The 23,375-nt window shown below is 48.7% G+C and overlaps 2 protein-coding genes and 2 non-coding genes across 6 annotated transcripts; 3 read left to right on the plus strand and 1 right to left on the minus strand.

The window, feature by feature from the left end:
* The first annotated feature begins 1,762 nt into the window (after nt 1–1,762).
* Trnay-gua lies at nt 1,763–1,851 on the plus strand. Its single transcript is given in 2 exon segments — nt 1,763–1,799; nt 1,816–1,851. It is a non-coding gene; the product is annotated as a tRNA-Tyr (tRNA).
* Nucleotides 1,852–2,187: 336 nt separating this feature from the next.
* Nucleotides 2,188–2,260, plus strand: Trnaa-agc. Its single transcript has one exon. It is a non-coding gene; the product is annotated as a tRNA-Ala (tRNA).
* Nucleotides 2,261–2,625: 365 nt separating this feature from the next.
* Agbl5 (ATP/GTP binding protein-like 5) lies at nt 2,626–20,547 on the plus strand. Of its 3 annotated transcripts, none has more exons than XM_013522608.1 (15): nt 2,626–2,780; nt 3,820–4,080; nt 4,309–4,480; nt 4,790–4,953; nt 5,509–5,686; nt 5,934–6,112; nt 6,406–6,862; nt 7,337–7,506; nt 7,847–7,982; nt 9,203–9,405; nt 9,976–10,190; nt 17,055–17,210; nt 18,454–18,566; nt 18,866–18,912; nt 20,036–20,547. In XM_013522608.1, the coding sequence occupies exons 2-15, from the start codon at nt 3,866–3,868 to the stop codon at nt 20,205–20,207; spliced, it is 2,577 nt and encodes an 858-aa protein (XP_013378062.1). In that variant the 5' UTR covers nt 2,626–2,780; nt 3,820–3,865; the 3' UTR covers nt 20,208–20,547. The 3 variants fall into 3 exon arrangements, with proteins under 3 accessions (XP_013378062.1, XP_005400505.1, XP_005400506.1); XM_005400448.2 differs by lacking the exon at nt 18,866–18,912 and adding an exon at nt 19,403–19,536; XM_005400449.2 differs by lacking the exon at nt 20,036–20,547 and adding an exon at nt 19,403–19,535.
* Ost4 (oligosaccharyltransferase complex subunit 4 (non-catalytic)) lies at nt 20,422–21,822 on the minus strand. Its single transcript, XM_005400447.2, has 3 exons — nt 21,713–21,822; nt 21,449–21,586; nt 20,422–20,648 (listed from the first exon to the last, which is right to left on the minus strand). The coding sequence occupies exon 2, from the start codon at nt 21,583–21,585 to the stop codon at nt 21,472–21,474; it is 114 nt and encodes a 37-aa protein (XP_005400504.1). The 5' UTR covers nt 21,586; nt 21,713–21,822; the 3' UTR covers nt 20,422–20,648; nt 21,449–21,471.
* Between the last annotated feature and the right edge of the window lie 1,553 nt (nt 21,823–23,375).

Raw genomic sequence — 23,375 nt, forward strand, 5'->3', positions numbered from 1 at the left:
TATATTTGTCTTTTTGATACAGGGTCTCGCTATGCGGTTCAGGCTGGCCTTGAGCTCACTTTGTAGCCCAGGCTGACCTCGAACTCCTAACGATCCTCCTACCTCAGTCTCCTGAGTGCTGGGATTACAGGTGTGGGCTACCACGCCTGGCTCATGATAGTATATTTATATTGAAAATTCGGATATAAACTAAATATCCAACAAGATGAATATTGCAATAAATTGTGGTGAAGCCAAAAGATGAAAAAATGGCTATTGAAATGGTAATTTCAAAATATCTTTAATGACATAAGAAAATGCTAATAATTAACTGAGTTCAACTTACTAAAATATTGCCTATAATTATTTTTAAAGAACATTAGTGTTGCCAAAGATATGGCAAAATTGGAGCCCTTGTACCTACCATCCTAGTGGGAATCTAAAATGGTACAGCCACATGGAAAAGTTTGGCAGTCCCTCAAAATTCAAAGATATAATTTTTATCCCATGTCCAAAATTCCACTCCTTGGTATACACAAGAGAAGTGGAACACAAGAGTTCATAGCACCATCATTTATAAGAGATGGAAAGAACCCAAATGTCCGCAATAGATAAATGGATAAACTAATAATAGCATGTCCATGTGGTGGAATATTATGCAGCCATAAAAAGGAGTAAGGTACTAATATGTGCTACAACTTGGATGAGTCTCAAAACATGCTAAGTGAAAGAATGAGTCTCAAAATATGCAAGAGGTCACATCAATATAGGAGAACTACAACTCCCAACCTAATAGATGTCAGCTATGTCAAGTTCTTGTCCCCTGAAATAAAAGAATGAATTTCAAGAACAAAGGAGGTCAAGAGTGGGAAAGGTTTATCTAGGATTAGGAATAGCTCCTGAGAGACAGGAGGGGTCTCCAGTGAGTTATCACTGAGGAGGCCCTTTGGCAGGGGTAATTTATACACAAAGTCACAATGAGGGTACAACGTGGGTCAAACTACAGTCAACCTATAGGATTGCAAATACAGATGCTTAGCTAACTTGGATTCAGTAAGGAAGCGAGTGGCACAGGGAGAGTACAAGGAAAGAAAAAAGGCATTTTGGGAAAGGGATGGGTCTGGATGCTCTGGTCACCCAGCTGGGTAACTGATACCAAGCTGGACTTCCCGGACTAGGTGGTGCTAATTAGAGTATAATCTCAAATTACTGCTTATTCCTTTGGAAGGTTTGTGGGCCTGGCTGTTGCATCTTTGAGACCTGGCCTTCTTCAGATGCGCCTTCAGCCACAATTCTGATGTCTTCGTTCTTCGTTGACTTCCTTGAGAGCCCAGTCCCTTTGTGACTGTATGTTAATTTAGCTGCCTATAATACTCACACCACGAGGCCACGCACTTTGCGTGCACTCGAGGAGCGCAGGCGGAATCCGCGGGGTGGTGCAGACCACCCCGCGCCCCGCGTTGTACGCAGCAGGAAACGCCCCGCCCAGAAGCTCAGGCCCGGGACCGGCTGGGCATTTACGACCCTGGAGGAGGTGCCAGTGGGCACTGGTAGCATTTTGTAAAAAGCAAGAAAATGTCAAGAAAGTACATTTGGCAGTTTCTCCTGTATCCTGGGAAGCGCGCTTCGGGCAGCGTCTCTTCCCATTTTTTTGCCTCCAGCTTCTGCTTTGTGAGGCTTGCAAGGCTCCGGCCACATCGGGCCTTTTTGCGTGGAATACCAGAAAAAAAATGCGGCTTTGGTAAACATTAGAGGGAGCCAGCAAAAGAGAACAGTATCGAGGCCTTCGATAGCTCAGTTGGTAGAGCGGAGGACTGTAGCTGATTGACTGTAGTAATCCTTAGGTCGCTGGTTCGATTCCGGCTCGAAGGACTTCGTATGTCTTTTTGGCATTACCTCAGATCAATTACCCTTGACCACAAAAGCTTTGGAGGGTCGGCTGCAACACTGCGCGAGTGCCGCCCATGTTGGGTAAACTATATATGCACCAAGTATTCCGCGCACGCTACACAGTGTGCATCAGCTGCAATAGGTTGACTTATAAAGTGAGGTGAGGTTTATTATTTATATGTAATTATTATATACCTGCTTTTGAAAATCTTGCCCGTGGTCTCACTGTACTTCTAAATAGCCTGAATTATGATGGAGCTAGTTTCCGGCCAGCCCGGAACAACCCGTAAAGGAAAGAGAAAGGGCAGAGTAGCAGCTGGGGGATTAGCTCAAATGGTAGAGCGCTCGCTTAGCATGCGAGAGGTAGCGGGATCGATGCCCGCATCCTCCACTTGGTTTTTTCCTATCCCACCAGTGGGCACCTAACAGCGGCAGGGAGACCCCCGACACCAGGGTGGGTGTGTTCAACATTATACAGCGGAGTGAGGGGTCGGTGGGCGGTAACCAGCCTCACACGCGATTTCTTTTTATTCGTAGGTGAGCCTTTCCTGGCGTTCCACTTGGCCACTTGGCCTTTCCCGCCTCCGGGAAGAGGCCGTTATCCGCCTAGAGAGCAGACGCGGCTGGAGCGCGCAGGGCTGGAGGCTCATGGGCAAGACCCCAACGGCCGCGGCGCAGGTAGCACTAACGTGCGCGAACGGCGCTGACCAATGGTAGGGCGTTTTACTGGGCGGGTAGCCAGCTGCGGCCGTGGCCAATAGGCGAGAGACTTCTTGTTTCCTGGCAGAGCGGGGTCCCGGCACCGCAGCGCTAGGGTTTTGTTTGGGTCCTGGGTGGAGGACCCGGGTGCCGGGGCCCGAGGTGCCGCCTCGCTAGCGGGAGAGGGAGCGGGAGCGCCGGTCCAGAGAGAGGTGAGGGGCTTTGCGTGGACCGCGGCCCCGCCGGCCCCGCCCCCTTCTCGCAGCCCCCTTCTGCCCGAGCCCTTCTCGACGCCCCCCATCCCCGGCAGGCCGGCTGGCCGCCTTGGCCGTGGCCTCACCTCCGACCTTAGACCGGGTCTTCCTAGCCCCTCCAGTGTGTCTGTCGGCCCCTCCAGTGCCTCCAAACCCCGCGCTGCTCAGGGCAAGCCCGGGTGTGAGGGTCCTCCACCGGTGGGGGACGAGAAGCCACTCCCTACTCCGAAGACTCGACTGTCCAGCTCTTTTAGGAGTGCTCAGGACACCTATTACCCACAGCCACCAGGGTAGCTTTTGCAGAGCTCCAGCGTCTGGAGGCTGGGGGATGGAAACAGACCCATGCCCCAGCTCGAGTAGAGCTGCAGAAACAGATGAGCAAAGGCCATGCCTTTCTAGCTTTCTTCCATAGTTTACATAGGATTGGTGCGTCTCCTCCTCTTTTTTCCCCGCCCCACTCAAAAGAAAGGAACTAGCTCTTCCAGGACTCAGAGGCAACAGTAGAATTCTGTCAGTGCTTGTGAGCACACAGGAGTAAAGGAAGCTATTCATTCAAACATTAAAACAGTCTTTTGCTCTGCGCTGGAGAGTGCATAGCCAACCTAGGACACGGATCCACAGTGCTCCATTTCTAAATATGGTCCTGTGCTGTGGTTATCCTTCCTAGGTTTGGGAAATTGACCTCTCTAGTCCCTACTTTTTGGGCTGCAAAAGGCTGAGAGCCAGTGTTTTCAGCACTGTTAATTAAGCCTTTGGGTATTTGATTTGGGAATAGCTGCTGTGTGGTAAGACGGGTCCTTTTAGGTCAGTGGTGACGCTAAGTGTAAGGTATGGATGTGCTTTCTCTTGGCCTGGCTGGAAGGCTTTTTCCATGTTCTCCAAGGAAAAAATCTTTTGCTTTGTAGGGCATTCCCTAAGAATGCCTGTCAGTTAGACCTAAAAATCTTGTTTCATTTTTCTCTCCCTTTCTCCCTACGCATCCCTCATTTTTCCCTAGCTCTCAGGGCCAGACTGGTGCAAAAGGATGCTTTCCCAGTCCCGTGATGGAGCTGCGCTGTGGGGGACTGCTGTTCAGTTCTCGGTTTGATTCAGGGAACCTAGCCCATGTGGAGAAGGTGGAATCTGTGTCTAGTGATGGGGAAGGAGGTGGAGCTGCTGCAGCAGCCCCCACTGGTGGCGTCACTTCTTTCCCTGACTATGAATTCAACGTGTGGACCCGGCCAGACTGTGCTGAGACGGAATTCGAGAACGGAAACAGGTAGGAGGAAAGAAATGGAAGGTGGGAGAAGAGGGAACGTGCGGTACCCAGACCCACTGCATGTTTGCCCATTGACTTACCTGTTCATACCCAGGCAGTTCCTTTCCTCTCCCAAACCCTTGTCTTGTTAAATAGCCCTTTGCCAGTTTGGCTTGCTCCAGCTGTCTCATGAATCCTTCCTCCAGCCCTCCCATACATAATGTCTGTTTCTCCTCCTCTGGCCTTCAGATCATGGTTTTACTTCAGTGTCCGGGGAGGAATTCCAGGGAAACTCATCAAAATCAACATTATGAACATGAACAAGCAGAGCAAGCTGTATTCCCAGGGCATGGCCCCCTTTGTTCGCACACTGCCCAGCCGGCCTCGCTGGGAACGCATTCGAGACCGGCCCACTTTTGAGGTAAGTTCTCCATGAGGAAGAAAAAAAGGCTTAAGTGCTAGTAGAGAAAAGTAAACAAGAAACTTGTATTTGATAGAGAGTAGTAAGCAGGCAGGACCCCAGGTTTGGGGGTCAGCTTCCCCTGAGTACTAGCTGGAGCCTAGGACTAGCTCTTGTCTTAAGAAGCCTGAAGAGCTGGTTGTCATGTGAAGGGGATGGGAGGGAGGGAAGTTGGTAAAGACAAAAAGGGTGTGAAGTCTGTTCCTGGTGTGTCACCAGGAGCTCAGTTGTGACAGACCGCATGTCGCCCCTTTTTCTTCTGCTTCTCAGATGACAGAGACACAGTTTGTGTTGTCCTTTGTTCATCGTTTCGTGGAGGGCCGAGGGGCTACCACCTTCTTCGCCTTCTGCTACCCCTTCTCCTACAGTGACTGCCAGGATTTGCTAAACCAGTTAGACCAGCGCTTCCCAGAGAACTGCCCTACTCATAGCAGGTGCCAACCCCACTCTTACTCCTGTACACCATCCTAGATAAGTAGGTGCTTCCACTACTTCTGGAATTTGCCCTAAGAGCTCTGAACCAAAACTTCATCCATCTTTTTTCGGTGTAAAATGTGGGACTTTGGAAACTTCGTTTCTGTGTGACCCTGACCTCAGTATGCCACCACCCACACTTTTCTTTGACATTGCCTCCTTCAGGTCTCTTACAACTCCAGTCTCACTGGTACCCAGAATTTAGCCAGCATCTCTGCATCTGCTCCCCTGAGGGCAACTCTTCTGTCTACACAGTTATCTATCCTGGGGGGTGGCGGGGGTGGGGCCACAAACAGGAAAAAAAAAAAAACCTAGTGCATCCCATCCTACACTCTAGCATTCTGGCAGTGCAAACCCACTCAAATCCCTAGCCTCACGTAACAGTATGAGGAATTATAGGGTGCCAGAGAGTAGGGTAAAGGACCAGATTTTATAAGCCCTGGGCTAGTGACGAGGCCTGCTTCTTGCTAGAACAGGAAAGACTTCTCTTGACTCAATGATTTTTGTCCCTGCAGTCCCCTGGACACCATCTATTACCACCGGGAACTCCTTTGCTATTCTCTGGATGGACTTCGTGTAGACCTGCTAACAGTCACTTCCTGCCATGGGCTTCGAGACGATCGAGAGCCCCGTCTAGAGCAGCTATTTCCTGACACCAGCACCCCTCGACCATTCCGTTTCACAGGCAAAAGGGTGAGTGGAAGTACCCTGAAGGTGGTCCTGTGCCCTTCCCCTAGTTGTAACCACTGTGGAGAGCTGAAGGCTGCGACTTGTTGGCCGAAAGAGCTGAGCCTGCATCCTGAGGCAAGGGCTCCACTTGCATACGTGCACAGCCAGCTGGAAGTCCAGTGGCTCTTCCTACCTTGCTTATCTCTGCCCCTGTATTCGTCAGAGTAGAGCTCTAGCGTAACTGATCTAATGTCCATTCTTTTTATCTCAGATATTCTTCTTAAGCAGTAGAGTACACCCTGGGGAGACTCCATCTAGTTTTGTCTTCAATGGCTTTCTGGACTTCATCCTTCGGCCTGATGACCCTCGAGCCCAAACCCTACGTCGCCTCTTTGTGTTTAAGCTGATTCCCATGTTGAATCCTGACGGTGTAGTCCGGGGTCATTACCGGTAAGCAGCTGCCCATCCTGTCTGGACTGTCCAGTCCCCCTATTCCCCACTTCTCAGTGAAATTGTCAGCCTTCTTGCTTCTCCTGTATTCCCAATTGTCTTGTACTTTTAACCATTCTCTGACAGTATGGGTGTCAGCAGGCCAGTCAAGGAGGGATCCTGTTCTCAATTCTTTTTTTCCTAGCACAGCTTTACCCTTTCATTGACAAGTCAGTCTCCTAATGACTTTGCCACCTAGCATCTTGTGTTGGCCCAGGCCTCTAGATCCTTTTTCTGTCCTTGTTTTCCTATAGCACAGACTCACGTGGAGTGAATCTGAACCGTCAATACCTGAAGCCTGATGCTGCGCTGCACCCCGCCATCTATGGGGCTAAGGCTGTGCTTCTCTACCACCATGTGCACTCTCGCCTGAACTCCCAGAGTCCCCCTGAGCACCAGCCTAGCTCCTGTCTCCCTCCTGATGTCCCCCTTTCTGACCTTGAGAAAGCCAGCAATCTCCACAGTGAAGCTCCTCTTGGGCAGTCATCTGATGGGGCTAACCCTGGGACTTGGACCCAGACAGAGCCAGCAGAACAGAAAGCCAACAGTGTGTGGATTATGCCGCAACAGTCTACTGAGCTTGAGGAGCCAGCCCCTGACACCATCCCCCCCAAAGAGAGTGGTGTTGCTTACTATGTGGACCTGCATGGACATGCTTCCAAAAGGGGCTGCTTCATGTATGGAAACAGCTTTAGTGATGAGAACACCCAGGTACGAATCCTAAAGATGTCATGTGCATGTGGGAACTGCTGCAGGTTAGGAGACAAGGGTTAGACCACAGACAGGGAGGGAAGGTAGCATTTTAGCAAGAAGGCTTCTGCAGAAGTGGTCTGCCAAGAAGAGATGGCACTGGGCCTTGTGTCTCAGCAGTTACATCATGACTTTGAGTGAGGATCAGTCTGCCAGCATTGCAGTGTTTCCTAGAGTTTAAGGAAGCAGGAGAGAAGGAAATTTGGCATTACTGAAGGGAAGAAGCCAAACTTAAAAGGAGGTAGACTTAAACCTTCCTAATGCCTAGCAATGATGCCCAACAGTGAGAATTCAAGAAACATTGATCATTGCTAATTGTTGTGATGGTATCTGCTATAATATTGAGTCACATGGCCCCATGTTTGCCCTCTTCCTTGCTCCTTGTCCCTTCTTTCTGCTTCTCCTTCTGAGCTGCCTTTTTCCTCCCCCAAACAGGTGGAAAACATGCTATATCCAAAGCTCATCTCCTTGAATTCAGCCCACTTTGACTTCCAGGGCTGCAATTTCTCAGAGAAGAACATGTATGCCCGAGACCGTAGAGATGGCCAGTCCAAAGAGGGAAGCGGCCGTGTTGCAATCTACAAAGCCTCAGGGATAATCCACAGGTTGGGTGGAAAATGGGATAAGGTTGAGGAAATATTTCCCTAAAGAAAACAGTACTCAGTCCAGAATGTTTGAGGGGCTGGGACTGCCCAAGTCTTCCCAGAAGAGCCTCACAAACAACAAGATTGTCTCTAGTCCTAGACACTAGTTTTTCTGGACTTCCTGAGTACACAGTGTAGTGCCAAGATCAGTTGCTACTAGTTGCTGGGGATTATAGCGCTTTCTGTTTGGGTTCACTTTTTTTTTCAAGTGGTTACCTTCTTAGACCATCTGAGCTGTTTCCTGTGGTTGTGTCCTGATACCCATTCAGGCAGGACACTGATAAAGGTTTCTGTGTCTTAGCTACACACTTGAATGCAACTACAACACTGGACGCTCAGTAAACAGCATCCCTGCTGCCTGCCATGACAATGGGCGTGCCAGCCCCCCTCCCCCACCGGCCTTTCCCTCCAGATACACTGTGGAACTATTTGAGCAGGTATGGACCCATGGAATAAGTGGGAAGTGGGGAACTTCCAAAGTCTGGAAAAGGCTTTACTCCTGCTGCCCAACTCTAAGGTCCTCTGCAGAGATGCTCACCACTGTGCTGTCTCAGCACTATGGTTACCCTGACTGCAGTGGTACTGAGAGGACAAACAGGCACTGTTTGTGATCCTAAGCCACAGAGAATCTCCTAGCAGGGTGATCCCCAGCATTTTTGGCAACAGGCCAGTTGCGTGGAAGAGTTTTTCCAAGGGCTGGAGGTAGGGTGGGAGTGGCTTTAGGATGGTTCAAGGGCATTGTATTTATTGTGCAGTCAAACTTCTGCTAATGTTAATCTGTATTGGCAGCTTCTCCCCAGAGCTAGCATCATTGCCTCAACTCCACTTTGATCAGGTTTTAGATTCTCATTAGGAGCTTGCAACCTAGACACCTTGATCCCTCACATGTACAGTTCATAGTAAGGTTCATGCTCCCCTGAGAATCTTTTTTTGGGGGGGGAGGGATTGTTTTTGTTTTTGTTTTGTTTTTTTCCGGTACCAGGAATTGAACTCACGACGTTACACCTGCCAGGCAGGCGCTGTGCCGCTGAGCTAAATCCCCAGCCCCTTCCCCTGAGAATCTAATGCCAGTGCTGATGTGACAGGAGGTGGAGCACAGGCTGTAATGTGAGAAATGGGACACAGCTATAAATACATGAAGCTTTGCTTGTTTTCCCACCTGTCTGCTCACCTGTGGTGTGGTCTGGTTCTTAACAGGAGACAGACCTGTCTATGGCCTGGGGGTTGAGGGCCCCTGCCCCAGCACACCTGAATCAGATTCTCTGTGCAAGTCTCTCTCATTCCGTTTATTCACTTCAAGGCTCAAAAGCACCACCCCCCTTATTGTGGTCTTCATGAACAGTTATCCTAGGACACCTAAGAGTAGAAAGAGTTGCAGTTGAAGAGATCCAAATCCCTTCTGCTGAGAATTCTTTCATGGTGCCAGCCAGAAAGCAGTCTGTCTCTTGCTTATAATGGATGAGGGCCCCCAAATGGGCAGTGGTTTGGAGAATGGCTATAAATCTCAAGATAATCATGAGCACAAAAGTTAGGATACCCAGTGACCAAATTTGGGATCTGGCCTCTTCTTCCCATCCACTGTGTTGTATAATCCACCCCACCATGGCATCCCAGATTAGAGGACCAAAATGCCAAGCTAAACTGGACTCCCTTACAGGTGGGACGAGCTATGGCCATCGCAGCTCTGGATATGGCAGAATGTAATCCATGGCCCCGAATTGTGCTGTCAGAGCACAACAGCCTCACTAACCTAAGGGCCTGGATGCTAAAACATGTGCGCAACAGTCGTGGCCTAAGCAGCACTGTGAATGTGGGTGTCAACAAGAAGAGAGGCCCTCGAACTCCACCCAAAAGCAACAAGTAAGACCAGCAGCATGAAAGGGAAAGAGGGGAGAGTGTGGGCAGGGCCCTACAGCAAGGGGTTCCAAGGGACTGGTATTTCTTCTCCTCTTAAAAGTGCCATATGGTAAGTATTTTCTGGGTAAATTAAAATTAGTAAGATTAGTTCCATTTTTTGAGAATGGGATTCTCTTCCCTTTCACCCAGACTGACATATTTCTAAATGTGAAAATCAACCAGAGGATCCCTTGCTTCAGAGCCCTGCACAGAATCTAATCTATTGTGTCCTAGGGGTAGGCAGTTCTCAGCTTGTAAAAGATGTGCACGACTGACTGAGGGAGTTCAAGGGCCGATGCCAAGGCCGTAAGGGGGAAATTTACTGGGAGAAAATGCTGCTTGGTACTTGACATTCTCATGCTACGACCCAGGTTAGATACCTCAACCGTGGACACGAGTCCCTCCTTTCTTCCTGAGTGGGTCCCCAATGCCTTTTTACCCCAGAGGTGAAAACTTTCTGGCATCAGACCCTGAAGAAAGCCTTGGGGTATACCCTTCCTGGCACAGGGTTAACTGACATCTGCTTCTTTGCAGCGGACTGCCCATTTCCTGCTCTGAAAACACCTTAAGTCGGGCACGAAGTTTTAGCACTGGCACAAGTGCTGGTGGTAGCAACAGCAGCCAACAAAATTCTCCACAGATGAAGAATTCCCCCAGCTTTCCTTTTCATGGCAGTCGGCCTGCAGGGCTGCCAGGCCTGGGCACTAGCACCCAAAAAGTCAGCCATCGGGTGCTGGGCCCTGTCAGAGGTAAGCCAGTCTGGGAGCCCTTGCAGCAGGTGTTCGGTTGTTTGGGGCATTGCTGGGGGAAGTGAGAGCTTGAAGACATACACTTGGCCTAGGACCAACGGGGGAATCAATAAAATTAGTCTGTAGCAGAATATGCAGCCTCTCCTGCGACCTTGGTGTTCCCTGCGGCATGACTCAGAGTGGTATTGTGTGGGTGTGAGTGGGAGTCCTGGGGATCTGGCCTTCAGCACATGCTAAGAGCCGGGCAAGTTTCCAAGGCAAAAATGCTAGCTGAAGCAGTGCCAAATACAGACATGGAGGACATCAAGGACAGTGTCAGTGTGTCTTCTTGGGAACAGTAGAAGGAAATGTTCACAATCCCAACCTCAGCACTGTGGGATGAGGGATCCTGTCCATGGCCTTTATGGGATAAAATTGCTTCTGGCTTCAGCACTTATTCAGGAAGTGGTACCAGGATTCCACCTTTCCCAGGAAAAAGGAAATTATATTCTAAGCTCATAAACCAACAATCTAGCCTTTTCTGGCTGTGGGCTGGTATTTTCTGGCTGTGGGTACCAGTATTCAACTGTCCATCATCTGTACCTTGAGTGTGCCTGATAAAGAGATTCTGGATCAAAAATATGTATCAGAAAGAAATGAGGGGGCCAGGTATTTAGCTCAGTGGTGCAGTGACTGCCTGGCAAGCATGAGGTCCTGAGTTCAATTTCCAGTACCAGAAAAAAAAAAGCAAGAAATGAGTCTTTAGGAAGGAAAAAGAAATAATTGAGAGTAAGCTGGAAACGGAGACTGTTGCGCCACTTCTGGAAATATGCTACACCAAAGATCAGTACTATATGTACCTTCCACGTACATTCTTGCTAAAGAACACAGGCCTGTAAGCTGGAGCTGAGCGCTCTGCTGGTCTTCTAGTGGCACCCATTGTTACTAGCATTTTTGATACTTAGCCTGTACTCTAGCTTTTGGAACAGCAGTGACATGCACTGGGTTAGTGGCCATAATTCTGACTGTTCTAGAGAAGCTACAGAGAGCAACGGTGCTTAGCAGCTTTTCTATTAAGATGTTCTGTCTCTGATACTCAACTTGATTCTGTCTGTATTCCAAACCCCATTCTTTGAAAGTGTTTGTTGGAAAAGGACACTTTTATGCATTGTGTTTGAAAGGCAGTTATTAAAGTAAAAATAATACCTGATGTGTAAGTAGCATTTAATAGTGAATAAGATAATAACACATAAATAATTTCACTTGGGGCTGGGAATTTAGCTCAGTTGCATAGCGCCTGCCTGGCAAGCACGAGGTTGTGAGTTCAATTCCCGGTACCGAAAAAAAATAATTTCACTTATTATTCACAGGACCTGTGAGATGGATAGTATTTCTGTTTTTCTTTTTTTTTTTTTTTGAGACAGGGTCTCACTGTGTAGTTTAGGCTGGCCTTGAACTGTGTGGCCCAGGCTGGTCTTGAACCCGACACATAGCGATCCTCCTGCCTCAGCCTCCCAAGTGCTGGGATTACAGGTGTGCACCATCACATCCAGCCCATTTTTCTAATGAAGAAACTTTAAGATTCTTTAAAAGTGTCTTGTCCAAGTTTGCACAGCTGTTAAGTGCCAGTTATTTCAATTCATGACTTTTCATGCTCCAGTATACCTAAATTTTCCATGTTAAATCTGAATTAAGTTCTTCTTCTGTTTCATTTTCCTTCCTTCCTTCTCTTTTGGTCAGTTTCTCCTAGCTCATAACTCGAAATTCCTGGCAGTTCTTTCCTCAGCATTATAAATCCTCCTTTCCTGACCACAAAGGGAAATAGTAAAGAGTCTTTTCTAGGTCTTTACTGGAGGAGTCTGGGAAGTTTTTAATCAGTATTTTATTGACATCTTCCCTGGCCCCCTCCTGAGGCAGGTTCTGTGTTGAGCTTGATGTGAGAGACACATTCCATTTGTTATGTCCCCAGATAACTAACAGAAAATGTACTGCCTTAGTACTAAGTGAGTCCTGGTTGACTGACTTGAAACTTAACAGAGGAAATAGGACAGTCAATACAACATAAAAGCACACACATTATAAATATTTCAGGACACTTGAGGGCTACTGTAGATCAACACAATAATTAACCAACAAAATGTTCAGCGGAGAAGCAGGTTTTGTATACAAGTAGCATATGGTTTTACAAAAACATTCCAGCACGAGAAATGGTAACCAGGATTAAGAACAGAGCTCCTGGGTAGGCAGGATTAAAGCATGTATATGTAGCATTTTGTCCAGTAAATTGGCTGAAGAGAGGTGAGAAGTTGAGGTATCTTAAAACACAAAAGATGATGAGGTAACTGTCACGTGCTAACAACTGTGTGCTTCTAAGAACAATGAGAACAAAAGAGATTACTGTGAACTGTACATGCTGCACAGGAAAGCCTTGTAGCCATCTATGCATGAGCTGACGAGAGCCTCACAAGGACTAAAATCAAAGTATAAGAAATAGAAATGACAGAATTCAGATACGATGGAAGAGAAAGGAGCTAGAGGGCTTCAAGGCTGCAAGCTAAGGGAAAGAGTCATGGTGACATTAAGACACTGTTGGAATACAAAGTGTTATGTAGACATGTTAGGATGCTTCTTAGGCTGTCCCAATGGAGAGACCCCACAGGCAGAGAAAAAGGAACTGGGGTAGGAGAGGCGTAAGAGTCATCCACAAGGGCTGGGGATTTAGCTCAGTGGCAAAAAGCGCCTGCCTAGCAAGCGCAAGGTCGTGAGTTCGGTTCCCGGTACCGGAGAAAAATCAAAAAATCAAAAATAAAAAATAAAAAAAATAAAAACCAGTCAATCAATTCGGGGCTGGGGATTTAGCTCAGCGGCAAAGCGCCTGCCTGGCAAGCGCAAGGTCGTGAGTTCGGTTCCCGGTACCGGAGAAAAACCAAAAACCAAAAAAAAAAAAAAAAAAAGAGTCATCCACATACAGGAGCCAGTTAAAACCAAGGGAGAAAGCATGTTTTCCCCCAGTCAGCGAGCTTAGAGGCAGAAAAAAAGAGTTGGTTGGAATACAGAAACACTCCAGGGACTTGGATAAATATTTGTAAGAACGAGTAAACTGGATCTATACAGTCAAGGATCAAGTTGGAAGTTACTAATGATATTAAACAGGGGTACTGCAAGGAGTTGAAAGGTGAGGCTCCAAGAATCTACTCCTGTGTTCCCCTGGGCATTTTCTGGCACTGATTTTTTCCTGCTTCATCCTGTAAGATGCCAGGCTGGGAGATTGGCATTTGGGATAGGGGCTGTGATGGAGACTGACAGTTGAATTCAGCATCTTCACCCAACCCTCAGGAAAATGTTTTTGTTCAGCACTATCTGTCCCATGCTGTTCTCTGTGACATTTCCTGGTTCCACATATCTGGACATATTTTGTTGTCCAACCTAGAAAGACTACATCTCAGAAATCACAACTGTAAACCAGCTTGTTTCAAAACCCAAAATTGGGATTGTTTGAGGGATGACACAGGTTAATATAAAAATCATGACATTCTGTCACTGCTCAATGAGTAATAAAACGTACTTCATCTCTTAAAAAAATTGAGATTGTGAGTTGACAAGATTTTTTGATTGTGAATTTATAACATTTCCTAATGTTACACAATTTAGAAATTGTATACAATTACAGTAATTTATACAAATTATATCATATTTAAAGGTTTAATTGACTCTCCTTTATTAGCTAGAGCAACCATGACATTGGGCTATCCATGGAATTTCAGAAGAGAACTAGGTAGCCCAGTCAGAAGCTTCAGGCAGACTCAGTGAACTAGCCTAATAGGTTTTGTGCTGAAGCTAGGCTGCGATACTGAAGGCCAAGGAACAGCCAACTTGGTACAAACAGAAGTTCCTGGACAGGAACCTGAAAGGTTCTGAGTAACCCTTGACTCCCAGCATCCTTGACAATAACACTGAGATCGTCTCTATCTAGCTTTCCCTAGCTGCAAAACATACTGTATCACCTGCCCAGACTTGGAGCATAGTTCCCAACATTATTTCAGACACACAGAAAATACTATGAGTAGCTGCTGTGGCAGTGAGGGAAGAGGAAGTCACTGGAGAATAGCTAATACAGTGAAGGAGAAACCACAAGCTTTCAAGATACAAAGCAGGTGCAAGCAGAGCCTAAGAAGGGTCTGCCAGGTTGAGGATGAGGGAAAGCATAGGAGGAGCCAGATGAGGCACCGAGGGCACTCCATTTAAGAAAACACTCACTCTCAGGATCCTGCAGGCCTCAGAACACCCATTCTAATTCATACAAAGTGAGGTCAGCCTGGCTTGAGCTCTGACCTTAGCTCTAGGACTCTTCTCACACCCCCAAAATGGAGCTTATAGCTGATTGACATAAAATACCATCTTATAATCTCTAGAAGCAAAGCAGATCGCATGCATTCAGCCTTAAGATGTTTCTATATAACTCAGAACCAAGAAATAGGGAACAGGCACTCCTTTTCATTTTTGTCTCAACAGGGACTGTAAGCCTGGATTATACTAGGGGTCAGAAGTCAAAACATGATAAATTGGATTGTGCATTCTCATTGATAAATTACAGGGAAGCTTGCCCGGGTCTTCAGGCAGTCCTTCAAGTGATGATTGATTAGAGTTCTATCTTTAAATGCCTTATACAGTAAGTCCCCAACTTATGAACCAGTTCTGGTCCAGAAGAATGTTTTTAAGTCCAACAAAATGAGTCTTACATACCTTTGACACAAACATACAATGTATACTGCTTTGTGCTTCCTAGTAGGCCCCTCCACATCACTACTTTTTCTCTTGCTTCCAGATATCCTGGGCTCTGAGCACTGTACCACTGTACACTAAGCACACAGCAGCACAATGACAATGTCTGGCAGACATGTGAGCTACTTCCAGGATTTGTCCACTTGTTTGAATATTTGTAATGCAAGGTCCATTTGTATCTTGTTGAAAGTTCACAACTCTAACATTCATAAGTCAGGGACTTACTGTATTTTCCAAATCAAGCTTCACTTCTAAATCAGACTTTGTCCCCTATCCTGAAACTCTGATTAGGGGCAGGATTGCTCGGTTATAGCCATAGCTTCTTTCCATGCTCATGCATTTTCTAAATACTTTTACATCCTTTACTTGCTTTGTTCCTATCTTGTGGAGTGACATTCAGCTTATTACTAGAAGCTACCAATATTCTAAAGGCTTTCACTCATTTTTTTTTTCCTCTTTCCATTTCTTGGGGTGGAGTAAGGTAAGGTGAGGAAGGCCCTGGCAAGTCTGCAAACCTTCCTACCCATCCATTCCCCATGTGTTGCATGGGGGCCCCACCTTCAGAACTTGTACTAGTGAGGCTACCGTGGCAGGGCTTTGCATGTGCTGTGTTTAAAAGCGTAGGCTTTATCCTTTAACAGACCTTCGAACTGGATAGGGTATCACACAGCTGTGATCCCCAGCATTGTGGGAGGCTGAGGGAGGAGGAGCGTAACTTCAAGGCCCGCCTAGGCAAATTAGTGAGGTGCTGTCTCAAAAAGGCAGGTGTGGTGATACATGCCTACAACCCAGCACCCTGATAGGCTAAAACAGGAGGATCCCACGTTCCAGGCCAGCCTGGGCAACCTAGCAGCAATTCAGCAAGACCTTATTTCAAAATAAAAAATTTTAAAAAGAGACCTGGGGCCAGGGATATAGCTCAGTGTGAAGGCCCTGGCTTCAATCCTGAGTAACCCCTGCCCACACCTTCAGTATTGTCCTATGCCTAAGCCACAGTGATTTTTTACCAGGTTCCTGTTTCAGAAAAATTTGTGGAGTCTGTGTGAAAGAAGGATAGTTTAGAAGGAAGAGAGTAAAGCCAGGGAAACAAGCAGGAAAACTTTCCAAAGTCTGAATTAAAGACCTGCATCTGGGGGCTGGGGATTTAGCTCAGTGGCACAGCGCCTGCCTGGCAAGCGCAAGATCATGAGTTCGATTCCGGGTACCGGAAAAAAAACAAAAACAAAAAAAAGACCTGTGTCTGAACAGATGCAGATGCAGAGGTAGAACTGTAAAGATCTGATTAAACTCAAGATAATATGATTTCTAGAAGATATGTTTTCACTAAGAAGTAATGAAACAGCGGGAGAGAATGAGTCTGTTTGGTCACGGGGGACTACCAGGTAGAAATGTCGAGTGGACAGACAGGGCTAGATTTCAAGAGAAAAGGACTAGAGAGAGATTTAGGATTTTAAAAGTAAGCAGAGCAGGAGGACAAGGACAGAATGGTGGGGAACACTGACATTTAAGAGGCAGAGGAACAGTCAGACATAAGAAGAGAACCTTGGAAAATTGTTCTGGAAGCCAAGTTCAGTAACTTCTTGATAAAAGAATTAATTGGAGCCGGGCATGGTGGCTCACGCCTGTAATCCCAGCACTAGGGAGGCTGAGGCAGGAGGATTACTGAGTTCAAGGCCAGCCTGCAGTGCATAGTGAAACGCTGTTTTAAAAAGACAAAACAAGCTGGGAGTGGTGGCACACGCCTATAATCCCAGCACTCCCAGCACTCAGGAGGCTGAGGCAGGAGGATCGTTGCAAGTTCAAAACCAGCCTGGGCTACAAAGTGAGCTCAAGGCCAGCCTGAACTGCATACCCTGTCTCAAAAAGACCAAAAAGTTTTTTTTTTAAAAAGAGAATGATTTGGTATGATGAAGGCAAGCTGAGAACTGGATAACTAGAATATTAGATGTTAGCTCATCTTAGTTATTTCAGAAGAGGGGAGCTGATCTAATGACAACCTTGAAAACAGGCATCTTCAGATTTCACAGAGTTAACATGTCAGTGAAGGCTATTCACAGTCTTCACCTATTTGACATTTTACCTGCTTGTGTCCCTTCCACTCAGAACCCCGAAGCCAAGATAGGAGACGGCGGCAGCAGCCACTCACCAATAGCTCTACTGCAAGCAGCCTGGCCCCAAGCTCAACCCCTGCTAGTTCTGGCCCAGCCTCATCACGAAGTCTGGGCTCCTGCCTCCTACCCAATTCACTCAGCATATCAGGTCTGTACCCACTACCCCTGAAATCTAGGTTGGCCAACCTCCTCCCTTCCCTACCACCCAGGGCTTACACTAGGCTCCCAGCTAGGCCTGAAGAAATCTCTTTGGCTATGCTGCCACTTAACCTGAGACTTCCTTTTTGACTTCATGTAATGCAGGCCACTCTAGACTTGGCACATCATTACCCTTGAGGTATCCTACACCCCTAACACCTGTGTCTTTGTACAGAAGGCTGCAATTTAACGAAATGTTTGTAAAATAAAAACACTATCTGCCAGGCATGGCTTTAAACACTTTATCTAACTTAATCTTCATTTTTACAACTAAGGAACCTGAAACTTTTTTCTGTCTGCCAGTTGCTACTTACTCAAGTTCCTGACTCCAGGAACTGGGCAACATTAGACAATAATGGAAAATGGAAAAAAATGTCTGTCGTGTCGTCACTACAAATGTCATGCTGTCATCCACACAAAACTTAGGCTATCTACTTTTAAATTACACACCCAGCTGTGGGAAGGACTTAATAGCCGGGCATGGTGGCACACATCTGTAATGCCAGCACTCAGGAGACTGAGGCAAGAGGATCATCGTGAGTTCAAGACCAGCCTGGGCTATAAAGTGAGCTCAAGGCCAGCCTGAACTGCATAGCGAGACTCTGCTCAAAAAAAGACAAAAAAGACTGGATAGCATTGATTGCTAAGACTGTAGTCTAGTAACTTCTCCCTTACCCACAGCCCCTCTCAATCTGTCTACTCTCAATGGTAGCCTTCAGTATAGGTCTTGGGTAGAATGGACTTGATCCTTACATGCCTTAAAATGTGACTAGAGTAGACCCAGGGTCTGTTAAGTTTACACATTCATACTTGGATAGGTTCTGATTCTAGCCAAAAGTTGCTTATCCATCTGCCACACCAGAATGGAGCCTCCCTGAGGTGATTTTGCCCCCCAGGAAATACTTGGCCACACCTTGGAGGCATGGTTGGTTGTTACAATGGGGAAGGGCCTGGAAAAGTACCAGCATCTAGAAAGTTAAATATCCTACAACTTGTACCATAACTTCTACAAGATTATCTAATCCACAATGTCAGCAATGCCAAGATGGGGACCTGGGGGTATAGATCAGTGGTATAGTGTTGGTTTAACATGCACAAAACCATGCTCAATCGCCTGCTCTGCCAAAGTGCCAAGGTCGAAATAACTTCCTCCATGGCCCCGACCTTGATAATCATTTTCCTATGCTCTCTAGGTAGCAGGTGTTCACTCTTATCTTCGGAAGACAAGCCAGAGTCTGTCATGGTGATTGGGAAAAGTCTGCTAGGAACTAGTGCTCGGATACCCTGCATCAGGTCTCGACTGCAGGTAACAGATTTGGGTCTTCCCCAGCTCCCACCATAACAATTGTGGCAGAACCCAGCAAGGCACTGTTCACTTGGGGAGTGGGAGGGAAGATGCTCAGCCCTGCTTTACAGCTTCTACTTTCAGCTGTATCAGAGAGCTGCCCTGGTGCCTGAGTATGTACCTGCCCAGTCCTACCTGCAGACCCATGAGCTGGATGTCTTGCTTGCTTGTAACCCCACTGTCCCTGCCAGATGCACCTCAGCCCGCTAGCTTTGGCTTTCCCTGCCCCTGCCCTTAGCTTCTCCTCTCTTTCTGCCCAGACTTGCCCGAGGAGAGTTTCCGCCAGGAGGGGTCCCGGATTCCCCAGGTAACATCTGGTTGCTGCTCCTAGGAATAGCCTTGTCACCAGTCCAGTTCAGTCCTGATCCCTATGCTTGTTTAGCTAAAAAGTTGGGTATGCACACAAAAAAAGTTGGGTATACGCAGAAGTTGACTGGATGGGTGAAATCTAAGCTGCTGTGGCAGGGGCTGAGGCCTAGAAGGCTCTGAGGGATCTACTAGTCCTTCATCATCTTTCTACAGCGCTTCTCTACTCAGCCAGACCCTGACATGATCTATCCACGAAGGCTAAATGCTGGATCCTTTTGCCACCCCTAGTTACATAAGACATGTCATGAACTGAATCCAGGAGCCCTCTGGCTGTAATCCTTCCCCATCTTCTCAGCTAGGACAGTGTCCAGAAATTCAAGGTCTGGGTACCTCTGCTGACTCCTATACTAGGCCCTATGCGTGGAAACTCTAAGAGCAGAAAAGCTCATGGAAGAAGTCAGCCTCTTAGCCTACTCCTGTCCACACAGGCTAGGCCCAGGTTGGGCCGGGGCTCACCGCCAGCTGGCAGAGGGATAAGAGGCTCTTCAGGCCCCACATCCCCTGTCCCCAGGACCAGAGAGAGCAATGAGCCGGAGCCGGGACCCCGCTCTGCTACACCAGGGTGAGCAATAGGGTCCAGTCCTTTGCCCCACCCCTCATTTCTTCCATGAATCAATCCCCATTTCTGCCATTCAGCATAATTTCCTTCCTTCCCTATTCCCTTTGACTAAATGTACTTTCATCAAGAATTCAGTCCCTGGGGCTGGGGATTTAGCTCAGTGGCAAAAAGCGCCTGCCTGGCAAGCGCAAGGTCGTGAGTTCGGTTCCCGGTACCAGAGAAAAACAAAAAAAACAAACAAACAAACAAAAAAAAATTCAGTCCCTGACTTTTATTCCATCATGGCCTCAGTCTTCATTTGAAAGATAAAAAAAAAACTTCAGATTAGGGCCTAAGGCCTAGGAGCTAGCTAGCTGATTCCAGCATCAGACCTCTGTGCAATAACCAACCTGCCTGTCCTTACCCATTTTCATGTCTTCCTCTTTCACCTCCCAGCCCCTGGCTGAGACTACAAGAGGGCAGTGTTTCCACAACCCTGATTCCTCTCTCTTCTCTGTTGCAGGCTGCCTCAGGCTGGCCTCCCACGGCCCCACTCTGCCCCTGCCTTTTCTCCTATTTCCTGTACTCTATCTGACCCCCCACCCCGGATGTGTTACAGCGGTGGTCCCTTGGGCCAACCTGAGGTTTGTTTTGTCCCTAAATCTCCCCCACTCACAGTTTCTCCCCGAGTCTGAAAATGCCATTACCTTAATGCCCAAAGTGGGGAACACAATGAAAAATATGCTAGTCCCCCCACCGGCTGCTGACTCCGTGTGACAACCACAACTCCTTGGAATGCCAGCCACACTGTCTGAAGCGTTGCAGAGCTTCACCTTGACACAGTACAAAACAGGGACTTACTACCCCTCCCCTCCCTCCACAGCACAAGAGTTTGGGACCACAAAAAAATATATATATTTTTGTATTGGGGAGTAGAAAAGAAAGCAGCCCCCATACTGGGACCTATTCAGTGGCAGCTTCTTGTTCCATAAGGTTAAGAAGACTTTGAGGAAATAAAACTTGTTTGGAAAATTCCAGGTGTAGTTGCTTTATATGTTGTGATGGGCAGAAGGGATGAAGTGAAGTGTGAAGGCCCCTCACACCCTCCATCTGGCCTCAGACTATGTCCTGGAACCCTAGAAAAGAGGGGGAAAGACCTGAGGTAAGGAAAATGCTGTAGCTTTCCTCTGGGGAATCCTTCAGGAATCAACTCCCATCTTCCCGTTCCCTCTACATTTCTGACCCACACTTTAGGTTGGTTCCCAAGACCCTCCCACCCTCCTCTGCTTGTGGGTCTACAGTACCAACCCCTAAGACAATACCCTTGGCCTCGCATGAAAATAAAAGCCTACATCTTTCACCCCATCTCAAAAAAAAAAAAAAAATCTGCCAAAATAAAACCTTAACCGAGCCGGGGATGATAGCACACCCCTGTAATCCCAGCACTCGACAGGCTGAGGCAGGAAGATTCCTGTGAATTCGAGGCCAGCCTGGGTTACAAAGTGAGTTGAAGGCCAGCCTGAAATGCACAGCGAGACCCTGTCTCAGGAAAAAACAAAAACAAACCCCAATAACCTCGGGAAAGCGGAGGCTAGTTAAATGAAGAGCGCAAAGCCTCATCCTTGGATGGCACCTCAGTATCTACCCTTGTTCCTACCGGTGCCAGCACCTCCTTGTAACCATACCCCAACTTGAGCGTCTGCCTCGGGGAACCCCAGAAGGATGGGGACTGAGGATCGGAAACCCGCCCCTATCCCGGCAGGGAGAAAGAGCAGGGCACTGCAAGGAACCCACTATGTGCGGATAAAAGGACCCAGTTCTGGAGTAGCATGCTTGGCCCGACATCATTTGGTTTCAGATCTCGAACCCTTCAGGCCCTGGCACGGCCTCACCACTGAGCGATCCGGGGCCGGGCGCTACAGCTCCAGACCGTTACCTGGGGCGGAGAAAGCGCCACTTTCATTCCTGTTTCTTGGGATTGTTGACGGCCACGTAGTGATAGAGAACGACAAGCAAGAAGAGCGACACGCCCAGCATGTTGGCGAATATGGCGAGCTGCACGTCGGTGATCATCCTGCGGAGAAGGGGGGGACTGAACCTCACGACGGCGCATTTCTTGCCTTGGCCAGGACCCTTCCTCGCCCCCACGGCCCAGCCACCGCGGGGCTGGCTCCTGAGACCGCGCCTGTCTGCATCTCACCTGACCAGCTCCACTGCGCTCCGCCGCGGCTCCAACGCGGCCTACACACAAGCACTAGCTGAACTACCTAGGCCGGAACTTCGTAGCGCCAGCGGGGTCCAACCCGGCACTTCCGGCCGGATGGCGCGTCAGAATGGCCACTCTAGCCTCATCATCTCGCCGGCTCTAGCGCCGCGCGCAAGGGGCGGGGTCTCGGGACTGGCCGCGGGAGGTTGTCCCGCCGAGGGGGAGTGGGCGGGGCCGCGGGAACGTGCTTCAGCCCTGAGCGGTGCAGCTGGCTGCAGCTGGCAGTGCCCGCGAGGCAGTTAGCGAGGCAGTGGTGGCCGCACTGCGGAGCCAAGGACTGGCTAGGCTGCGGCGGTGGGGCCGGGTGGGAGACTCAGTCTGACCGCAGGTCGCAGCCCCCTTCCTGCCCCGACCCCCCGCACTACTGCCGACCCTTCGCTTCCCGCCCGGCCCGGCCAGGTGCTTCCTTTAAGTCCTGCTCTCACGGTCCCCTCCCTGGCTCGGGCGGCGGGAACAGAGTGGAAGGCGTCGCAAAAAGGCTCAGGGCTGGGGCTCCCGGGGCTCCTCTTGCCGGGTCAGCCCTTCCGACCCCATCCTTCGACTAAGTAGGTCGACCCTGACTGTGACCTAACCAGTACCTCCCTTGCGCGGATCCTTGCCTCCACCCCACTCGTGGAGCTGGAAGTCGGAAAAGGCGGACCCTCCCCGCATCAACACCCAAACCACGGGACCTAGGCCAAGTGGGAAATCACCCCCCGCCGGATGTGAGGGAGGGGGTAAGGGAGGAAAGGCCAAGACAAGCAGGAAAGGTCGCAGGTTCGGGTCAGAAAAAGGGGGTGGCTGCGGTAGGCTGCTGACCGTCTCCAGTGAGGGAAGTAGCACCCTGGAGCCCTGCAACCCTCTGCCCAGCGAGAACCTTCTCCCCCTTACTCCTTGCTTTCTCTGAGCTTCACCATAAAAGGGAACGGCGAGGAGCCAGACGGGGCCGGGGGCTGGGCGGTTGCTCGGCTGTCAGGGGTAATAGAAGCCAGTTGCTTTGCGGTAGAGGGGGGCCAGGGCCCAGGGGAGGCCTGTGCTTCTCTGAGCCAAAGAAAACTACAGGAGCTGCCATGGGGCACCAACGGCAAGGACAGGGGACCAGCGTGTCTCGTGTGTGCACAGTGAGCTGGGATTGCCCTATCCCAAGTTGGCTTCCCTGGCCAGAAGCCATCCACAGTTTGTGTCCCATCATCCCCCATCCCCCGTTCAGGACGGCGGCTCCTAAACCCAAATCCTGCTTGGTTTATAGTTCTCCTGTCCTCCCTCCAGCTCTCCCTAGAGCCCCCACCATTTCCCAGAAGTTTCATATTTACAATCCCAGGCGCCCGCAGCCCTCCACGTAACACGGGGAAACCCAGACACGTCCCCTTTTCATCCCTTCTCTGAACTGCTCTGTTCCCAGCTCTGCTTGGAGGCAGTGAAGGATCTAGATCTTAAAGGATTACACATCATTGTGCTTCATGTTTCCTGGAAATTTGAAGCAGACCCAAGTCCAACCAGACACTTAGGTCTACTGTTTGATCACAACTAGAGCTCCTTTTTAAAATAAGCTGCACCTCCAGGCTGACCCTTTCTAGATTGCAGATTACACAAGAGAAATCCCTGGAAAATGCTTCAG

This window comes from Chinchilla lanigera, unplaced genomic scaffold (genome assembly GCF_000276665.1).
Source record: "Chinchilla lanigera isolate Chin_1 unplaced genomic scaffold, ChiLan1.0 scaffold00068, whole genome shotgun sequence".
NCBI classification, from domain to species: domain Eukaryota; kingdom Metazoa; phylum Chordata; class Mammalia; order Rodentia; family Chinchillidae; genus Chinchilla; species Chinchilla lanigera.

Bases quoted from the DNA above. Each gene is read 5' to 3' on its own strand.
- Agbl5 (XM_005400448.2), top strand. From the start codon at position 3,866: ATGGAGCTGCGCTGTGGGGGACTGCTGTTCAGTTCTCGGTTTGATTCA. The intron at 4,481-4,789 runs GTAAGTTCTCCA...TCTGCTTCTCAG, and splicing joins GAGACCGGCCCACTTTTGAG to ATGACAGAGACACAGTTTGT. The intron at 9,406-9,975 runs GTAAGACCAGCA...GCTTCTTTGCAG, and splicing joins ACTCCACCCAAAAGCAACAA to CGGACTGCCCATTTCCTGCT.
- Ost4 (XM_005400447.2), bottom strand. From the start codon at position 21,585: ATGATCACCGACGTGCAGCTCGCCATATTCGCCAACATGCTGGGCGTG.